This window comes from Mesoplodon densirostris, chromosome 7, assembly GCF_025265405.1.
Source record: "Mesoplodon densirostris isolate mMesDen1 chromosome 7, mMesDen1 primary haplotype, whole genome shotgun sequence".
Lineage (NCBI taxonomy): Eukaryota > Metazoa > Chordata > Mammalia > Artiodactyla > Ziphiidae > Mesoplodon > Mesoplodon densirostris.
Genome location: NC_082667.1, coordinates 117,239,669 through 117,260,359, shown reverse-complemented (window position 1 = coordinate 117,260,359; position 20,691 = coordinate 117,239,669). Strand labels below are relative to the sequence as shown.

At 51.1% G+C, this 20,691-nt stretch overlaps 1 protein-coding gene across 2 annotated transcripts in view; it reads right to left on the bottom strand.

Moving 5' to 3' along the window:
- The window catches only part of PKNOX2 (PBX/knotted 1 homeobox 2), a 255,788-nt gene that overhangs the window by 15,059 nt on the left and 220,038 nt on the right, over window positions 1-20,691 (bottom strand). For both annotated transcript variants that reach the window (XM_060103560.1, XM_060103561.1), the window contains 4 exons: window positions 15,650-15,838; window positions 3,711-3,840; window positions 2,948-3,045; window positions 2,017-2,136 (listed from right to left, as the gene is read on the bottom strand). In XM_060103560.1, the coding sequence (XP_059959543.1) occupies window positions 2,017-2,136; window positions 2,948-3,045; window positions 3,711-3,840; window positions 15,650-15,838 (537 nt within the window). The remainder of the gene's footprint in view (window positions 1-2,016; window positions 2,137-2,947; window positions 3,046-3,710; window positions 3,841-15,649; window positions 15,839-20,691) is intronic.

Sequence of the window (20,691 nt, the reverse complement as noted above, 5' to 3'; positions counted from 1 at the left end):
TATACTTGCCTTTTCTCCCCTCAGAAGTAAGGTTGTAGGTGTGTTCACATCAGTCTTCAAACATGCACAGGATGGGGGTAGGGAAAGGAAGAGAAGCGAGGGAACGAACATTTAATAAGACCCAGTGTGCTAGGGTCTTTGCACTCATTTCACTGCTCCGTCATGATCGCCACAAGCGGTGAGTGTGGCCAGATCACAGAGGAAGAGGGAAAGCCTAGATGTGAAGCTGGGTTTGGTTGCCTCAAAAGCCCATGAGCTTTCCACCAAACCCACAGCCCTACAGTTACACAGCAACACAATGTAACACATGGCCTCCTCTAGGTCCATGGCTGGGGCCGGGGAGGTAGCCTGGGTGCCCCCAACTTGGGTGTTACAGCTCAGTGCACAGAGACAGAACCTCCCCTACAGAGGCCCTCTTCCCGGCGCTGGGGCTGGGAGCTTCGCACAGACACTGGGCTCTCAGGGCCACCAAGTCCATCTGAGCCCTCTGGCTCTCTAACAACATGGAAGAGAGAACAGGCAGGAGACCTGGGCATCCCCACCGCGAGCTCCAGATACTGAGTCAGAGCAAGAAGCCAAGGCTGGGCCTGGCTTCATCACTAGACTCCGGGAGTCTCTCCAACCTCCTCTCCTGGCTTTAACCCTCAGCCTTCCAGCGCTTTCTCTCCAAATTTGGTTATTGTTTGCTCCCAAGGTGGTGCCTTCAAGATGTGCTTCCTCAGCAAACGCTGGGGCGGCCCTGAGTCCTCATTCCCCAGAGTCGGCGGGGAGGGTGTTCATACCGGTGGGGGGCGCAGAGCTCAGGCCACATCCAGCACCTCAGAGCAGTTCTGGCCATCTGCTGGGGGGCAGGAGATCCTAAGACCCCCAGATCCTAGGACCACCTGGGCCTGGGCGCCCTGGCTCTTGGAGGCACTTCCATTTCAAATCAAGGGCTGATGATTGACTGATTAATTAGTTCCCACGATCCGCTGGCTTTCTCTCCTTGTCTCTGAAGAAAGAGTCCCCCTAACTGCTGATTCTTCCCGACACTTTTCCGACCAATATATCTACAGCCCCAAGCTTGGTATTTGTCTTCTGTCTGTGTGTCTATTACTCATGCCAGGCCAAGAGCTTGCAGTCCACTGGGAGCCCGCCTGTGCTCGAAGAATCTACCTCCCCACCCCAGACACACACACACACACACACACACACACACACAAACACTCAGCCCAGAGTCACTGCTCCAGCCCTTAAATGATACTAGGAGGTTGCAATGTTGAAGTCACTCCTGATATTCAAGGCCTGTCTGCTGCAACTTACACTGCACACAAACACAACTATCGCCATGGTATGTGCACAGGGCAGGTGCTTTATAAACATTATACTTAAATCTGAGGCTGGGTCGTCATTTTATGAAAGAGGCTCATGAAAGCAACTGCTCTGCGTTTCTGAGCTCGGCTGGTTACGTGAGGTCAGGATTTCTGCCTGGGCGGCTCCTCCCAGGGGTGGGCTCAGCCACGGCTCCCCAGTCTGTGCCTCCTCTGGCTGCCCTGATCAGAGGGAGACGGACGCACACCCTCTGCTTCCCCCCGCACTGAGGACTCGGGAAGCAGAAGAGTCCTGATGGAGAATCAGCGTTTTCTTCCACGGGAGCGGGCAGGGGTGAGCATGGCTGACGGCGGGAGGAGGTTCTGAACCAGTGAGCACAGCCCCGGCTCCCACAGAATCTCACCCTGTCCCTGAAACCACCCTGTCCACTTGCCCAGTACTGCGTTCTCTCCAGAATGTGTCTGTCCCCATTCCCTCATCGATGTGTCACACTTTTTTGAGGCGGCAACCGCAAGCACTGGAACTCCCAGCTGTAGGTCCCATTTAAGCCTCCCTCTGCCGTGGCCTCTGGACCATGGTATCCCTATCAGAGGGCCTCTCTTTGAGGCCACACCCTCTGCATATCTAGGGATGATGGTCTGGTGCCCAAGGGCTTCTTCATACCCCACGCTGCAACTCCACACCCCAACACACACACACACTCACCATGAGATGCTGGAAGAGCCAAGAACGCATTATATTGGTGGCATGCTTGGGCAAGACTCCTCGTTTGTTCTTGGACTTCTTATCCTCATTGTCCAGGAGGGAGGTGAGGTCAAGGTTAACCTTCAGGGCACGTGGAGAAAAAATCAGCATCAGCAGCCTGGCGGGCCAGCGGCTAGGGACCTGTTGCCATAGAGACGGCAGCCTCTCGCTGCCAATCCCCTTTCCCAACTCATTCTGAGGGCCCGGGGGAGGTTACCTTTCCTGTCACCCAGCGCCAGCCTCTCAGAGGATGGGAAAAGGGAAGACGGTGAAGAGGGAGGAGACGGGATGAGAGAGGAGACAGAGGAAACAGGGTCATGCAAAGGGCACAGGAGAGAGATTTGCCGTACACCATCCCATAGTTATTAGCATTCCTGGGGTACAGTAGAGTCTGCACAGCGCTTTCCTATCCATTACCATGGTCAGCCCTCACATCAGCCCTGTAGGCTGGTGGGGCCAGTGTGCAGCTGGTGTTAATCCCTCGTCTATGGATAAAAACTCAGAGGCTCAGAGAGGTTAGGTGACTTATCCGAGATGGCAGAGTTAATGTCAGATCTCGGGCCTCTGACTTCAGATCTTCTCACTCCCACCCTGGCCCCCTTGTGTACGCTCTACCCCACTGAGCTACAGAGTGGCTCCAAGTGTAGACCAGGAATAGGAAGTGCAGGATCCCTTGATGTAACCCCGAGAGGCAGCAAAATCCCAGTTGATAAAACCTCTCCAACACCCACCTTCTTTTCTGTCAAGTGGGGGTAATGATACCCCTTAGAGGACTAATGAGGATGTAAGGAGCTCCTGGTGTAAAGTGCCGAGCAGGCAGTAAGGCGTTACGGTTGCCCTCCCCCAAACCCATGCACGTATGCACACACCTATACTGTACACACACACTCACCTGTGTGTTCTGGATCTGGATGGCTCCCTGGGGGATTGCTTGGGTGACCACCTGACCCTGGGAGGTTACCATGGTAACCGGCTGGTATAAGGCTCCACCTGAGGAGACAACCACTTTTGGAGTCCCCTGCCATAGGGGTGGGTAGGAGTGAGGGCAAGCAGGGTTCCCAGTGCCCTTGGCACTCACGGGTAAACACCCTCTACCCCGGAGGCATTCAGCCCCTGTGGAGGAGGGGTGGGATGGGGATGGGGTCCAGAGAATAGAGTCTCTCTGTGTGTTTGGCGGAAGGGTCTCTGACGGGCTTATGAGACTTTGACCCAAATTTGTTCCAAACCACCATCATCAGGTCTTGCTAACCCTCTATAAGCTTACAGACCACTTTAGTCAAGAAACGCAGCTGCTAGGGGCTTCCCTGGGCGCAGTGGTTGAGAGTCCGCCTGCTGATGCAGGGGACACGGGTTCGTGCCCCCGTCCGGGAAGATCCCACATGCCGCGGAGCGGCTGGGCCCGTGAGCCATGGCCGCTGCGCCTGCGCGTCCGGAGGCTGTGCTCCGCAGCGGGAGAGGCCACAGCAGTGAGAGGCCAGCGTACAGCCAAAAAAAAAAAAGAAGAAGAAACGCAGCTGGAAGCCCCTCCCTCGGCAGGGGGCGCCTCTCCCATTTCCTAGGACGTTTTGTTCAGTGCCCTGCCCCCCAACCCTGGAATTCCCTCAGGGCCACCCGGCCTCCTCCCAGGGGTGTTCCCCACAATCCGCTGCACAGACCTGACACCACTTGTGAGTTGACAGTTGTCATGGCGATGTTGCCCTGCTGGAGCGCTGAGGCTGGGACCACAATCCCCTGGGGATTATTGGAGACTCCAGACATGGAACTGGGGGAATTCTGCAGGAGGTCCTGGCAGTAAGGGAGGCGTGGTTTGTGACAATGCCACTAAGAGCTTAGATGCCACAGCCCCACATTTCTCCTCTCCCCTCCCCCTTCCTGCCTTCCCTCCTCCCTTTTCCTGCTCCTCCCAGACCCAAATCCAGAAAGCAATTCTCATGGCTCCCTAGAAAGTGCGAAGAAGAAGGCTCAATCTGAAAAAAAACCAACCAACAGTAGTCATGCATGTAGCCATTCCATTCCCCTGCAAACCTGAGACATAAATTGTCCCAGAAACCAGTGGTCCTCACCTTGGCTTCACTTTGCAAGTTCCAGCATTGGTACCTAGGTTCCACCCCCAGCGATTCTAATTTAATTGGTCAGGGGCGTGGCCAGGGCTTTTGGCCGGGAGCGGGGGGCGGGGGAGGGGGCGGGTGTTGAAAGCTTCCCCAGGTGATTCCAACCCGAGGCCACGGCTTCACCTGCTCAGAACCTCCTCATCCTTCGCACTTGTCTCCGGTGCCCCACCCCCACCCCAGGGCCTCGCTTCCCTGTACCTGTATAGCAGCACTTGTTACACCAAGATCCACACAAAGTGGCCTCCGACATATTCTCTTTGTATCCTTAACACGTAGTTTAGGGCCTGACACATCACGGCTGCTAAAATATTTGCTAAATAATAATAAAAAAATAGCCGCCTGGCCTCTTCATAACCTGTCTTCCAGGAATCTCACATGAGCCTCCCCTCAGCCAGCCTCGGGCACATTTCATCGGCTGCTTCCTCTCCCTCAGGCCCCCAACACAGAGCAAACCACGGAGGTCCCCTCCACCCCACACTGTCACTGCCTGCCCGTTTCCCCCAGACAATCCAAAGCAGCTAAGAAAACCATTTTCCCCCCGGTACCTTCATCATTGTCACCTAAGAGCTGGGCTAGGACCGCTTAGACTTGATGTAGCGGGACGGGAGGGAGGCTCGGCCGTGGGTCTCCAACAAGGGCAGCAAGGCCTCCCTGCTTGGCGGCCGGGCGCTCCGCTCTGCTCGGGAGGGTTTGTGAGGAAGCAATTGGGTGTGAGAGGTCGGGGTCTCCAGGCTTCATCTGGAGACAGCAAGGCAGGCGCGAACGAGGTGTAGTGCCCGGAGCCCGAGGAGACCCACCAGGGTCGCTTAGCGCCCAGCCTCCGGTGCCCCCGACCACAGGCCCACATGTAAAAACAGGGCTTGAACCGGGTAACCTGCCCAAAAGGCCAGCTGGAAGGAATTAGGCAGGAAAACGGCCAAGGAAATAGGGGGAAAAGGAGGCCCCTGGCTTCCTAGCTTTCGTTTTAGGACCAGAGGAGCTTGGGCCTTCGGCTACAGGAAGGTCTAGAGTGTGGAGTGAGGAGAAACGTGTGCCTGGGGAGCAACAGACAAAGGAGACGCATCAAAGGCCAGGGCACGTCACCTGCCAGACCCCGGCACCCGGGAAGCTGGCCAAGCCTCTCACAGAAAGAGGCAGTCGGTACTGACTTACGCGTCTCACCTCATTCGATTCAGCTGCTTAACCCCCCTTGGCATCTCCTCGGAGCTGCCTTTTCTACCCTCCCGTACTGTCCGGCTCAGGGCTATAAATATGCAGCAGCGGGGTGGGAGTCTGGCTTCCCCTCCTCCACGCCCGGGCCTCCCATCTGGCTCCTGGGAGGAGGCCTCGCGCCCATACTCGGCTCACCTCAGAGGCTGTGACCTTGGGGAAGGGAGGGAGCGGCTCCTGCCTCGACTTTTCCTTTCTGGGATCGGTGAGGGCCTCCCCACCAGCGAGGTTTATTCTTTGAGCAGAACTCTTGGCCTTCTCATTTGTACATCTCCGGGGTAACGCTGAGTCTGACCTGCAGAAGCCTAGAGACTGGAAGGGCCCTTACAATCTGAGTACTTCAGCTCCCTGAGGTACAAATAAGGAACTGAGGCTCAGACATCCAAGCGACTTGCCCACGGTCCCCCAGCTGGGTAGCAGCAACAGGGCTAGAACACAGTCCTCCCTTCTCCACAAACACTGGACCGACACCCTGTGCCAAGAACTGGGCTGTAGGGTGCTCCTGGAATCACAGTGGTTCAATAGCTGTTGAAGGCAAGTGAGCAGATAAAAACAGCCCAAACCTGGAAGTACAGAGACAGCGTGGGCACCCAAGGAATGAAGGTGGATTGGGAATTAGCACCTCACGCCTCAGTCTCCTCACTTATAAGATGTGTCTGGCTCGGTGCTGACACCCAGGAATCCTCAAAGCCTGACTCTTCAGCTGTGAGTCTGCTCCAAGCTTGAGCTCCCCTCGTCCCAAACTCCCAGCCAACCATTCTCCCAGGGTGTAAAGCAATACTGAGACGACTTGAGGCTGAGGCAAACGTGGGAGGTAAATTTAATGGGGGGCGGGGGCATCCACTCCATGCCACTCACCCTAAAACTAATGGCAGTGACTTTTCGACAGTCTCTGGTTTGGAATCACCCATGCCACAGTGCTCGTCATTCAATAAGGATATTTGGAAATTTCAAACGTAAAAAGTTGTCCCAGACTTTCTCCCCCAACCCCACCCCCTGCCCCTCAGAAAAAATATCCAGCAAGGTTAGAAAAACACAAGCAAAGCCAGTAAAATAAATATAAGATATATGTCTTGGGATTCAACCAACATATTTTTCCTAGCCAGTGGCAAAAGGGTGAGCTATCACCTGGATACTTCACCGGCTTATGCAAACTCTGGCTGGTTCTCAGACTTGTGGCTTGGCCAACCTCCATGCCAGCTTCCCCAGTTTGGGTAACTAAAAGCAATTTATACATTGGCTCAGACCCTTCTCTTTCCTACCCTCTCCTCCTACTCTGGGTCTTCGCTGGGAGGTGCTAAGAGGGAAAGTTACATTAGTAAAGGAATGGGACGGAGAACTTCATGGGTAGAGACCATGGGCAGGGCCTGGGCTGGCCCCATCTTAGCTGGGACAAAGAGAGGAAGCAAAAACTTGGCATCCCTGACGTCAGGGGAAATGATATTCATCTCTTACATTTGTAAATATGAGCTGTTTCACAAACCTGCCTGAGAACTGGGGTGGTTTTTTGTTTTTGTGTTCTTTTGTTTTTATTTATTATTGGCTACATCGGGTCTTAGTTGATGCACGCGGGATCTTTCGTTGCAGCGCGCGAGCTCTTCACTGAGGTGGCTTCTCTCTAGTTGTGGAGTGCAGGCTCCAGGGCGTGTGGGCTCTGTAGTTTGTGGCACGTGGGCTCTCTAGTTGAGGTGCGCGAGCTCAGTACTTATGGCGTACAGGCTTAGTTGCCCCGAGGCACGTGGGATCTTAGTTCCCTGCCCAGGGATCGAACCCGTGTCCCCTGCATTGCAAAGCGGATTCTTTACCACTGGACCACCAGGGAAGTCCCCACTGGGGTGTTTTTTAAGACACAGATTCTTAGGACCATTGAATTAGACCATCAGCAATCTGTGTTTTTTAAAAACCTCCCTCACATGGTCCCAGAGATCAGATGGGTCTGAAAACTACCTATTTATCATACACATTGAATATCAGAGAGCATTCTTTCACTGTGCTATTTCATTTTAATCTCACCATTACCTATGGGGTCAGCAGAGGAGAGATTATTCTATTTGCCTGAAGAGGAACTGAGGTCCAGAGAATGGAAGTGACCTTCTTGAGTCACAAAGCTCTGCCTCGAACCCAGGTCTTCTGGCTCCAAGTGGAGCACCGATGCTCCCATGGAGAGATGAGCTTTGGAGTCAGACAGCCAGGCTCCAAGGTAAGCACAGTGTCTGGCACATTTAGGCACCCAATAAATCATTTCCCACTTCCTTTGGCTAAGGTCACGCCACTAGGGAATGGCACAACCAGGGTTTAAAGCCTGTCCTAGACACGTAGGGCCTCGTGGGTTCCTTACTTAGCAACAGCAGAGGTTCATCCGAGGCTGCACGCCTAGCAGTGGTGGTCACGCCTTGACACATGCCCCTTCGTTCCTGCCTCCCTGCCTTCGGTGTTCCTGGGCCAAGGCCAAGCCCCAGAAGTCGAAGCTGCGGTCTCTGTCCCAGACGAGCTCCGTGACTTGACTTTGCAACTATTTCTGGTCACGCCTTAGTTTCCAGCCCGCTAGAACCTTGTCTCTGCGGAGACAATGGGGCTGCGTCTCTGGAGACTGTGTACCGGTCTTTTCTGAGGAAGGATCTACTACAGTGGCAGTGGGAGCCCCCTGGGGAGAAGATGTTGGCTAAGCACACAGTGTTATTGTCTTCTCTACAGCTTCCTCCTGGGTCTCAACAGACTCCAAACCAGGTAGATGGTGCTCTGCCTAGACTCACACAGAGCTGTTTCCTGCCAGGCTCCTTGGCCTCATGAAGAGGCTAGAAGCACATTTGGTAGTTTCAGTGACATTTCAACATCCGGAGACTCACATCCCTGCTTGAGTTGTCCAGGAACCAGGGGCTGAAAGCTGGTTATCCAGTCCAGGAATTCTTTGCTATGAGTGGTGTCCGCAAGCCTCTGGAAACTGCCAGAAGGCTGGGAATCATGGACACTTTCCTGGCTCTTCTGGTGGAGCCATTCCATCGGGCTGGGGAGCATGCAGTCTCTTACTTTCCAGTAGGAAATGGGCCAAAAAGCTGAAAACTTAGAGTTCCCCAGCAATGACGTCTTTTAGGGCATGGACCAGGTGACCAAGAAGTCAGATGGAAATCAACGAGCTGGCCTCCACAGACCTCATCCCACTCTTGTTCCTTGTGTGCTGTTTCCCAGAGACAAAGAGAGGCCAAGAGCCTCTCGGGAGGGGCACAGCGAGGCAGGGGAGCAGCTTTAGGATGGCTGAGAGCTTGCACTCCTGGACGCCACCCGCGGGCAGCTTCCAGGCCCTCGCGTCCTGGGGTCATCACTCATTCTTTCTGAACCACAGTGGTCCCTGGGTGAGTTTTACTCCACATTTCATTTTTGGAACAACAAAAAAAGATGACTTGTTCAAAAGGAAGCCCTTACTAAGAAAAAGTGAAAGGCTCTGCAATTACTTTTGGAAGCGGAGGGTGGAGACGGCAGGGAACAAATGAACTGGCAATGACTGTGGACTCTGACACGATGGTCTGATGTCAGCCCAGGAGGAGCTGTGTCAGCCCCTCGAGCCATCTTTCTTCACTGTTAATAGCGAAAGGGCTTATGCTGCGTGGGAAGACTTAATTTCCACTCAAGGAAGAAACTCCTGGAAGAAACCACGGTGGTGAGAAGAAATGAAGGCGTGAAGGACTGATTAGAAAAGTTTTCCTTTAAGTTATTTTGAAAGAGCTGTAATTTTTATTGTACTAGGATGCCTGTGAAACAGGAGGGTGAACTGGATGACCTTGCGAAGGCCCTTCCAGTTGGGGATTTTAGAAAAACCAACGCCATTCCCTGGGATGTACTGTGAGTGGGTGGAGGGAATGGGGGGCAGCGGGAGTGGGCGCCCCGGCTGTCTGCCATCCCCCGCCAGGCCACTAGGGGTCTCTGCTGATCCACCAGCCCAGCCCATCCTCCCCAAAGCCTCCCAAGCCTCCCAGGAGGACGGGTTTGTTGCTAACTTGCCTAGACTGGGGGTGGGGAGCTGGTCTGCTGGAGAGCTTGTCTTGACCCACCCGGGCAAGCCCTCGGCCCATCCTCCTGACTCCTTTAATGCTCCCTGACAGCCTGATATGCTGGGCAGGCAGCACAAGGGTTCCCTCTCATGCGCGTGTCACCTCCCCCTGCTTGGTTGCAGGGTTTTTGAGGGAAAGAGGGGTCTTCCTTTGAATTCCCCCAAACTGCCTAGCACGGCGTTGGGTGCAGGATAGACGTTCAGTAGATGGGTGGCCTGAGTGGGCTTCAGCCTGGAACGGGGTGAGCGTGTGCCTTTGCGGGGCAGGGACGTTGCCGCTGTCCCCAGACACCGTGTTCTTGGCCGCGTCCCTCCAGTTCTGGCAGAGCCAGCGTGCTGTCTCAGGCTGGGAAAAGCTGATTTCCCAAACCCGGGGAAGCCAAGCACATGTAAACAAGCCACCTAATCCTGTTCCTGTTCCACTGCAGTTGGGAGCTTTCGTCTCAAGGGAACAGCAGCTGCTGCAGCTCTTAAGGGGCATTCCCTCAGAAAGAGGGAGCCGCTCAGGTTTCTGAGCCTGGCAGGGCCGCCTCCTTGGGGTCCTGGCCCCTGAACGGAGGCCGGGGGGCTAGGAACCCAGAAGGGACAGCCTTAACGCCCATAAAAGAGGAAGGCAGTGGAACTCCCGGAACTCAGCTTCCTGTCACTTGGGTCTGGGGGTGTCCCCTTTTCATCTCAGCACTGACCTTGCAGGGTGGGTCACCACCCCCAGCTCGGCCACGGGGCAGAACTTCCAGGGGCTGGGCTGAGGTGCTGGCTTCCCACCCCCTTGGCCTCCGGCTAATGTTGAAAATGCAAACTCTGTGGGTCAATAGGTAAGTTTCCCCTTCCCCAGGTGAGGATGTACTGATTAGTGCCCTTCCTATTTTTCTGGAGAGTAGCACAGCTGCAGAGTTACATCTGGTCGGCTGAGCCCGGAATCTCAGAACCACAGGCTTACTCTGTGGCCTCTCCTTTCCCTACTTTCAATCTATTAGCAAATCCAAATTCTTGCTTCCCAGCAATTGGTTTCTTACTCGCTGGTCTCTGAATCCCTGATCTACAGCTAGGTAGGGTCATGCCTCCCCACCCAGGGCCCAGGACCCTTGGTTCTCCTTCCTACGTGTCACAGAAAAAGTAAAAGGATCTAGTAAATGAAAATAGACTCATCCCTGACTCTGCTGCTTATTAGGTGTGTGACCTTGTACCAGTGACTTAACTGCTCTGAGCTTCCCTTTCCTTGGGTGTAAAATGGAGAAAATAATGTGCACCTTGCAGGCTGGTTGTGAGGCATAAGCAAGATAATCTATGTCAAGCTCCTGGTACACAGAGTGCTTGGGACCAGGGAGCTCAATAAACGTGGACGTTCTCCCCTTTCTCTGCCAGTTCTTCCTTGAGCAGCTCAAGAGGTGGCCAGTCGGTTCATTTGTCTCCAGCGCATCTCCAATCCTTACCCCATTGCCTACATTCTCCACTGCCTTTAAAGTCTTTGGCAATTGGCTGTGGTGATCAGACTCAAAGCATAACGTCCCACAAATTTGGCTGCAAGATACTCCATCATTACATTCGCAGTTAGAGATTGGGTCACAGTGGTTTTCATGCCCTTGGAACCCAGCAAGCTCAGTAGGTCCTTGAACAGATGCACATGGCATGAGTGAGTGATGTTCCCCCCATACCCCGGCCCCTTCTCTGCAGGGACTGTGAAAGGCTCTCTCTGTTCCTTACCTTCTCCAGATTTCTCTCTACCCTGGGAACATTCACACTGAGAGCTCCCAGGTAGTCTGCTAACCGCCCTCCACTCCCCCAAGCTTGCCTGAAATGCCCCCTCCTCTAGGAAGTCCTCCCAAGGCCAATGAATCTACAGCTTCTCCAATCACAATAGGATTTGAAAGTCCTCCTGCTGGCCTATCTGATCCTTACAGAGGTTTGCTCGTCCTGTCTCTGGGCAGGAACAGACCCTGGCCATGAGGGCGTGCAGGCTGGGGCCTGGGCTTCCCCTTGGGAGGAAGAAGGATGCTGAGTGGTGACTGGGCAACCTCAGGCCATACACGTGCTTTGCTCAATCCAGACCCCTTCCAGCGGCTGCCTTCTTGCCCTTCCTCAGGGCCCCCTTGCCCCTGAGCACTCTGTGCTCACATAATTTATCTAGATCCTTGGGTGTGACTCAAGCTCCCTCCCACTGAGATTGGGCAGTCATCATGGACAATTCCCTGTGTTCTCCCAGGATCTAGCAGGGTGCATACAGTAAGCTTCCCCTAAATGCTCGGCAAATGAATGAGAACTGTGGCTCCGCCTGATTTGCACTGGAACAGAGCTGAGGTTTAATCTCCACGGGGAAACAGGGATGGATTTCAGGTCAAACTAATGCTTGAGGGGGGCGGGCATGAGGGTCTCTCCAGTGGAATGGTTTATTTGGTGCCATCAAGGAAGGGCTTCTTCACTGAGGACCTGCCCCCACAGGAAGCCTGGCTTCTGCCGAGTAAGAATCCTGGGTGTCATTAGGTGCAGGCAGGGCAGGGTGGCCTCCTCCCGAGGGGAAAGGACAGGCTGTGGCCCAAGTCCTTGGAAACCCCGGTTTAGCTTTCCTGCTTGCTGAAAGCAGTCTCCCCCGCTCCAAACCCCCTTCCACCCCCTAGGAGAAAGCTCACACATAGAAACAGAAGGCCAAGTGGAGAGTATGCCCGGACCTCACAGAGCTGGATGGGGACACAGTATGGCATCTGAGAGAGGGGGACCCATTTGAATAAAAAAACATCTCCCACTCTGCAACACAAGGCTGAATGATTAGCACACAGGCAAAACCATGAGTCAGCAGTTTGCAACAAAGCTGGCAGGCGGCTGGAATGTTGATCCTGAGGATCCTGTTCCAGAGGGGAGACACCCCTCCCCAGGCCAGGCTGGCGCTTGGCGCGGCTATTTCAGGCTGGGGGGATTAAGGTCGAACCATGACGAATGTGTGCACAGACACACACATACACATGCACGCGCGCGCACACACACACACACACACGCTCCTCCTCTCTCCTCTGCTGAGCTGGCTCCCAGGCCCGGACCCCAGGCAGGCCTGCCTCCTGCACTGAGTCTCTTGGCCCCGAGGGTCTCTCCTTCCTGGGAAGGCCCAGGCCAGCCCGCGCCCACCTTGGCGAGGCACAGATGGGAGCCTGACCTGGGGATGTGGACGGGGCAGCGCAGGGCACATCCTGCTCACCTTCTCCCGGACACACACCTGGGACGCTGCACTGACCCCCACCCCCTCCCCTCCCCCTCCCCCTCCCCCCACGACGGCCGCCATCTCTCTTTCCAACTCCTTTCTGCCTCTGCCTGTCTTCAGCCTCACTCTCCGCTTCCTCGGTCTGTGTCTCTTTGTCTCTGTTGTTCTTTTCCTCTAGTTCTTCAGCCTCTCCGTACCTCCCTCTCAAACGTGACCACTGATATTTGTCTTTCTTTCCCTTTGTCTTTCTCCCTACTTCCCCTTTCCTCCTTTGCCTTCCTCTTGCTTCCCTTGATTTCTCTCTATCTTTCTTATCATATGACTTCTTTCAACAGATATTTACTGACTGCCTATCATTCACCAGGAGAGGAAAATGTAAAGTCACATGGGATATTTACCATATAAATGACCCACTGTGCCCAGGAGTTAGTTGAGAGAAAGAAAAGTCCATGCTTTGGGGTGGGGTGTCAGGGAGGTCTCCATGGAGAGAGCAGCCTTATTATTGCCATTGGGGAAGAGGCTGGGTTTGGTCCTGCAGAGGTGTGCGGTCCTCACCCAAACATACAGGCGTGGAAGAATAGTGACCTACGAGGGCATCAAATGCCAAGTGAAAGGATGTGAAAACTCTGGGGGGCAGTTGGGGTTTTCAAGCAGGAGAATGGCTTGAATAGAGCTTTAGAAGATAAAGCTAGCAGCAGAAGGCTAAGAGGTGTGCATATGTGAATTTGTGGCGGGGGGGGCGCGGGGGGCTTCGAGGTAGCCAGAGAAAACAGAAGAGCAGGTTAGGAAGCTATGACAGCAGCTCGTGCGTAATTACCTTATTTACCCACTGAAGCCTGAACAAGTAGGTGGGGCGAGAGGAAATGAAGGGACAAATCTGAGAAGCAGCAAATGGGACCGCCTCGCTAAGTGTCTTCTCCTCTCTTTCTTGGTGTCTTTGTTTTTGTGTGATTGTCGAGTTCCTCTTTCTAAGCGGATCAGAGGCCTTTCTGCAGTGGTCACCCCCGGGCCAGCTTCACTGTCAGGCACAGATGCGATGCTTACAGTGATAGGAATCAAAGTTCCTTCCTCTTTCCTCTAAGCTCGGAGGCACTGAATGCAGGGATTCCCCAGGAGGACTGAGTTTTGCAGATAGCATCTCCGAGGCCTGGCTCACCCAGAGCCCACGTTACCCTTCTGCGCTAACCCGCGTCTCCAGTGACCCTGCTTTCTGCACACGAAGGTGTCGGCCCGGGGACCCCAAGCCTGAGGGGGCCACTCTGACTGCAAAGCCCTCGGGCCCTCCTTTCTTCTCCCACTGCCCTGGTACACCCCCGATGCCAGAGCTCGAGCTGGGGTTGGAGGGCCCAGGAGGGGAAACCCAGTGCCTCTCCAAGGACCTGATTATTTCCAAAGACTTGTGCTAATTTTCTGATATGATCCTCACATCTCTGTGAGGCACTAAATCCTCATTACTTTTCCTGACCGATGCATTCTAATTAGATCAACACTTAAAACAAATTCACAATAGCCACAGGATGGCTTTCCATCTCATTAACTCCTCACTTATTATTTTCATGAAAATTACTGATAAAAATGTGCATCTCCATTTGGTGAGGCCCCACAGCCTCCTTGGCTCCTATCTTGCATCTCTCCCATCACCGGGGCTGCGCAGCATCGCCATGGTAACCCACAATAATAGAAACTAATAAATTACAAACGAGATGCTCGTTGAGCAATTATTGTCCTCTTTTATGCAAGTTTTTTGCTAATTTTGATCATAAGGGAAAGTACAATAAGACTCTGAAGGAATGAGTCTATTTCAAGAGAATATTAGCAAGCAGAAGCCTGGGCGGCTGAGTTTAGATCTGTAATAAAGTGATTTGGTGATTTCAAGCAATGGGAAGAGGAAGTAAACTTCCGGCCTCACGTCCCATACAGTACTCAGTACCGAGTCCCACAGAGACCCCACTGGGGTGGGTTCGATGTGAGATGTGATTCCTGCTATCAAAATGTACAAGGCATGGCTGGCCTTCTAGGGGTCACCATGTCCTTTCCCCTGCCTCCACCAACCTAGAGAGACAGATTATACGTATCGATCCTTAAAACTTAAGGATAAAAATGGCACCACCTTTCTCTGGCATTCCTTCCAGCACCTCTCACCAAGCATTCTTAGAAAGTTTACCGGTATCCCCAAGCCTGATTGTCTCGTGGGCAGAGGCTAGTGCAAACCTCCTGGGGGACCCTCCATGTGTCTGTCCTGGACTCAAGAGCTCAGTGGGAGAAGAAGAAAGTGGTGAGTCTAGGGCTCACATAGACACCAGTGAGTTGGGAAGGTATCACCAGGAAGCTTTCTTAGTTTACAGGTTTTGGGAAAATATTCTGTCCTGGAGAGAGAGCCCATTCTCTGCCATTTCCACAGTTCCCAGTTCCCAGGATGAAGGTGGCAGGTGAATCATGTGAGGGGTGACTTTAGGTGACTTACACAGTGGCCCTGGACCACAGGGAGACAGATGTGCCAGGGCAGGGTCAGCAACTAGAGAATGATCGGGGGAAAGCTGTCCCGTGAGAAGCTGTTGTCTCCTATTAGGTGGGCAGGATTCAGGGAAGGCCCACTTCCCCCACACTCTCCTTCCCCAAACACAGAGAGCTCATCAAGCCCCAGCCCCCTTGAGAAGCCTGTGAGGCTGGGATGTCTGGGTCCACTCCCAGCTCCGTCCCCGCCTCATCCTCCTGCAAAGCTCTCCATCTCCTTAACTCTCGTGCTCATTTTTTGGGATATCTTGGACCAGGAAGCCAGGAATCACTTTGGACATTGTCCCTCTCAGATCTGGTCATCTTCTAGGGAATACTGATGCCCTGGCATGCTGAACTCTGGGTGAAAAAGGGACTGAGCTGTCTGAAAATAGCAGGAGGAGTGGATCAGAGGATCCTTCCACCTCATGGTGAAAGGATACAGTGAGTCTAAACCATTTTCCTAGGTCTCCACGGGGCCTTCAGACGTTCTGACACCTCGCTTAGGAGCGTGGCTAGGAGACAGGACCCAGCCCTGTGTGTTACCTGTGAGTGAAGGTTTATGGAGGGCTGGTTGGGGGAGTAGGGCCCCCCGAGGTCATTCCTGAGCAGGTTATCACTGTGCATCTTGGTTTTGAGGCAGGTGATGTAACGGTTACAAAAGTCCTTGCAGAGTTCATTGACTTTCTCCAGCTCCAGCAGGTGGATTCTCAGGACCTGGATTGCCTTCACCATCTGTGGAGGGGGAGGAGAGGTGAGCCCAGGTGCCTGGATCCCAGTCCCCTCACTGCCTTGACCCCCACCAAGTCCCAAGCACACGGACAGAGAGGAGCCCATGCTCGCCCTAGGGACATACGCTTCCACCCGCAGGATTTAAATTCTCCTTGTGGGTAGCTGCCGATTGTTTCCTTGCTTTGAGTTCGCTGTTATCACTGCTGTTCTTGAGGCAGGTGTGGTATTCTGAGAACAGCACTGTCCTTAGAGGTTAGAAGACCAGGTCTCAAGCCCCCTGCCTGCCATTTACAGTCTGTGTGGCCTTGGCCAAGTCCTTAAGCTCTCTGCGCCTCATTGTCTGACAGATGGGGACCATTATGCGCTCCCTGACAACTGCACAGTTTTGTGGAGAGGAGCATCTGAGGGAAGGCGTGAGCTGCAAAGTGTGAGGCCTTGAACAGGCACGAGGAAGACCGAGATCAGAGCTCTTTGCAAGAGCCCCAAGAGGTCAGGGACTGGCTATCCTTAAACACGTATTCTGAGCACCTCATGTGATGCCAGTCACCTAGCACACACCCCATCAATACGTGTTGACTGACTGCATCATCCAGCATGACTTAGCTGGGTGCTGGGACACCCAACTGTCTGCGGTGGCCTTTTCCGTACCCTTTGGTATGTGTGTCTGCCGCCTCTTCAAGTGGATGGTCCTAACCTTTTCAAGGCAAGAAGCTATTTCTCAATCGAGGCTTCTCCCTTTATCGTTGTTATTATTATAAAAAGAAGGTGCTATGGCAGGTATGGAAAACAGAGGATGAAAAAGACTGCCCTTGATCTAATCACCCTAAAAAGAATGACGATTTTTTTTGTTCTTTTTCGCATGCGTGTATTTCAACATAGCTTCAATCACCTTGTATATACAATTTTGCTTCCTGTTTTTCCCCTTAGTTTACCAGATGTATTTTTCTAAGTGGCAGGAATGTTTCCTCTATTCTCCCTTCTAGACTACAAGCTTCTAGAAGAGAGGGGTGGTGGCTAATTTGCTCACCCCATTATCCTCGTTCCTAACACAAGTGGATACTGAGTATTTGTTGAACGGGTGAAAGTTATTGAGTAAATACATTTTAAATTGCTGCATATCATTCCATGTGTGTGCCACACTTAGCCAATTCCTTATGGTTGGGCATTTAGGTTAATTCCAATTTTTTAATTTTATTAAAAAACATGTTACAGTGACTTATCTTCCAACCTTATAGCTTATTCGTGTTTCTGCATTATTTCCTTAGGACAAGGTCCCAGAAGTGACAGAAAAAAAGCTATGGACATACTTTTGGCTCATGATAAATATGGCCAAATTGCTTTTCAAAAAAGGTGTTGGAGCAATTGGATATCCACAAGCAAAACAGTGAACCTTGATTTAAATCTCACATCTTATACAAAAATTAAATCAAATGGATCAAAGACTGAAATGTATGACATACATCTATAAAATTTTTAGTAAAAAAAAACAACCCAGGAGAAAATCCTCAGGACCTAGGGCTAGGCAAAGAGGTCTTAGACTTGACACCAAAAACATGACCCAGAAAAGGAAAACTTGATGAATTGGACCTCATCAAAATGTAAAATGTTTGCTCTTCAAAAGACCCTGTGAAGAAGATGAAAAGATAAACTACAGACTGGGAGAAAATATCTGCAAACCACATATCTGACAAAGGACTTATGTCAGAATATATAAAGAGCTCTCAAAACTAGCCAGTGAAATGACAAGCAATCCAATTAGAACTTGGGCAAAAGACAACATCAGACATTTCACTGAAGAGTATATATATACATGGCAAATAAGCATATGAAAAGACGTTCAATGTCATTAGCCATCAGGGAAATGCAAATTAAAATGACAATGAGATATCACTACACACCTATCAGAATGGTTAACATTAAAAATAGAGGTAACACCAGATGCTGGCAAGGAATTAGAAATGGGACCACTCATATGTCGCTGGTGGGTATGAAAAATGGTCCAGCCACTCTGAAAAACAGCAGAACAGTTTCTTATGAAACTGAATATACCATCCAGCTCAGCAATTGCACTCTTGGGCATTTATCCCAGAAAAATAAAAACATCTGCTCACCCAAAACCTGTATGTGAATATTCCAAACAACCTTATTCTAATAGCCCCAAACTGGAAACAACCAAAATACACATCAACAGGTGAATGGATAAAGAAACTATGGTACATCCATATCACGAAATAGTACTAGGCAATAAAAAGAAACAAACTACTGATACACTCAGCTACTTGGAGGGATTTAAAGGGAATTATGCTGAGCAGAAAAGAAAAAGCCAGTCTCAGAAGGTTACATAGTGTATGATGCCATTTATATAACATTCTTGAAATGACTAAATTTTAGAGATGGAGAACAGATTAGTGGTTGCCAAGGGATGTGGTGGGGGAGCGAGGGAGGAACTGCTCTGTATCTTGACTACCATAGTGTTTCCATGAATCTACACATATGATAAAATGGCACAGAAGTACACACACACACACACACACACACACACACACGGCTGCATGTAAAACTGGTGAAATCTGAATAAGGTTGGTGGATCATACCATTGTCATTTCCTGGTTGTCAAACTGTACTCTAGTCATGCAAGAAGGGGATCAGGACTTCTCTGTATTAATTCTTACAACTGCATGTGAATCTACAGTTCTATCAAAACACAAAGTAAAAATTAAAAAAGTGGGGCTCGCCTTGGAGACCATTTATGTTGACATAAGCAATATATAAGCATCCCTCTTAGCTTTTGGCCAGCATTTTGATGCCCAGGAAAACAAGGATGGGCATCGCTCCCAGAGAATCCTATCAGGTGTGTCGTGCTGCGTGGCTAGAAGCCAGGGCCACACCCGCTCTGAGCTTCATCTGCATTTCAAGTGGAGAGCAACTGAGGCGCCCCCAGGTTGGCATTTGGATTGTCTGATGGGTAGGGATTGTGCTTCACTAATTAAAGGCTCTGAGTACTGAATTGGACTAAGTGTCACTCAAAGACAGAAACCAACAATTGTGTGTTTTCAAGCAGGGCTCAGTCACAGGGCCTTGTCCTCAGGGGATGCCCCCTCCGTGGGGCTGAGACTAAAGGAGACTGTGCCGTCCCAGGCAAAGAGGAGAAGAGTGACTTTAGTCCGGATTATTTGGACCAAAAGATGGAGTTGGGCACTGAATAAATTATTTGCTCTTGCCTAAGTTTTCTACTTGACACTATATGGTGTTTAATAAATACTCAGTGACTGATTGATGGATAACAATACCCAAACATTTCTTATTCTTACTATGTCTCAGGGACTGTGTTAAACCCATCACACACCTGATTTATTACACAAAACCACCTCTGCAAGTAGGTACCATTATTGCCCATATTTTACAGTTGAAGGCAATGAAGGCCAGAGGTAGAAGTTTACTGGCTTAACATCACACAGTCGGTAAGTGACAGAGCTGGGATATGAAGCCAGGTTGCCTGTGTTGCTTCACCGGCAACTAGGGGTCTCAGGATTTACACAGAGAAAATGGCAGGTGATAGGGTGCATGGCTTAGGGAGAAAGTGGCTTAGTGACAGGAAATAGGGGTGTCCAGGAAACTAAAGTTTAGGATTTCCAGATCCCTCCCTGGCAATGTTCCCACATTCAGCTGCTCTGGCCTGGCCCGCAGGAGCCAGAGTACCTCACCGTGCTTCCCCATGCGTAAAAAGAGGGGGTTGGACTGTCAGGTGCCTTCTGTTTTCTGATTCTCTGAGCGTTACAGGGACTTCTGATGGTCCTGGAAGGGACCACGTGAGATGATCTAGGCCAGTCTCTAGGTGACCGGATGGTCCAAACCCTCCCGGACACATGGTTGCATCTTCTCTCCTGAGGCTCTCTTACCGCCTCACACCATCTGCATGTTCTCTCAATCTGCTGAGTTCTTCCAAACATTTACTGCAATCTCTGCTGCCTTAATATAAAGTGCTGACTCAGCCTTCTGTAGGCACCGAGAACATCCAGGGCTTCCATCAATACAAGTTCCCTTAATTTAATGTGATACATTCAACAAATATTGAGTCTCATTATAGACCAAACACTGGACAAGACTTCTGACTTAAATAAGTTGCCCAGTTATCTCTGTCTTCCCCAGACAAAATAATCCTAATTCCTTAAACCTTTCTTCTTTTTCCCTCCCTTCCTTCCTTCCTTTCATTTCTTCTTTCTTCTTTCTCTGAGCATTCCTTTACTGGACTATCCTTCATTTTCAATCAACATTTTATTTATTCATTTTAAAATCGTTTCATGAATACACACACGTACACATCCATACACACAGAAAAGTGCACCTATCTATTTATAGCCAATAAATCCTTATTAGGTAAAAAGAATTGGAAAATACAATTAAGTAGAACAAAATAAAAAGTAAAATCTGCCCAAAATAGCTTTGCTCAAATGAAATACGCATGCAATGTGTTTAAATCAGATTTGGTGCATGGTGGCCAAAAGTGGACCTACATTTTGGTCTAATAAAGCACAGGTGAAGGATTACTTTTTTATGAGGTAATAGACTTGGTTTAAAGATTTAAGAACATAGAGTAAATCATAATGGTATTCCAAGGCAATGAATATGTAGGACCTATTCAGTATCAGAGGAAAAAAATGGGCAATGCCATTAATGTGGGGCAGCTGCCTAGCCTGGCGCAAAGCCTGTGGGATTTACCATCAGACAGCTTGGATTTGAGTCCAGACCTACTGTTTACAAACTGGGTGACATCGGGCTAATTCCACGACTTCCCTGAGCCTCAGTTTTCCTCATCCCTGTCTCACAAGATTTGATAACGGCTAAAAGAGATAATA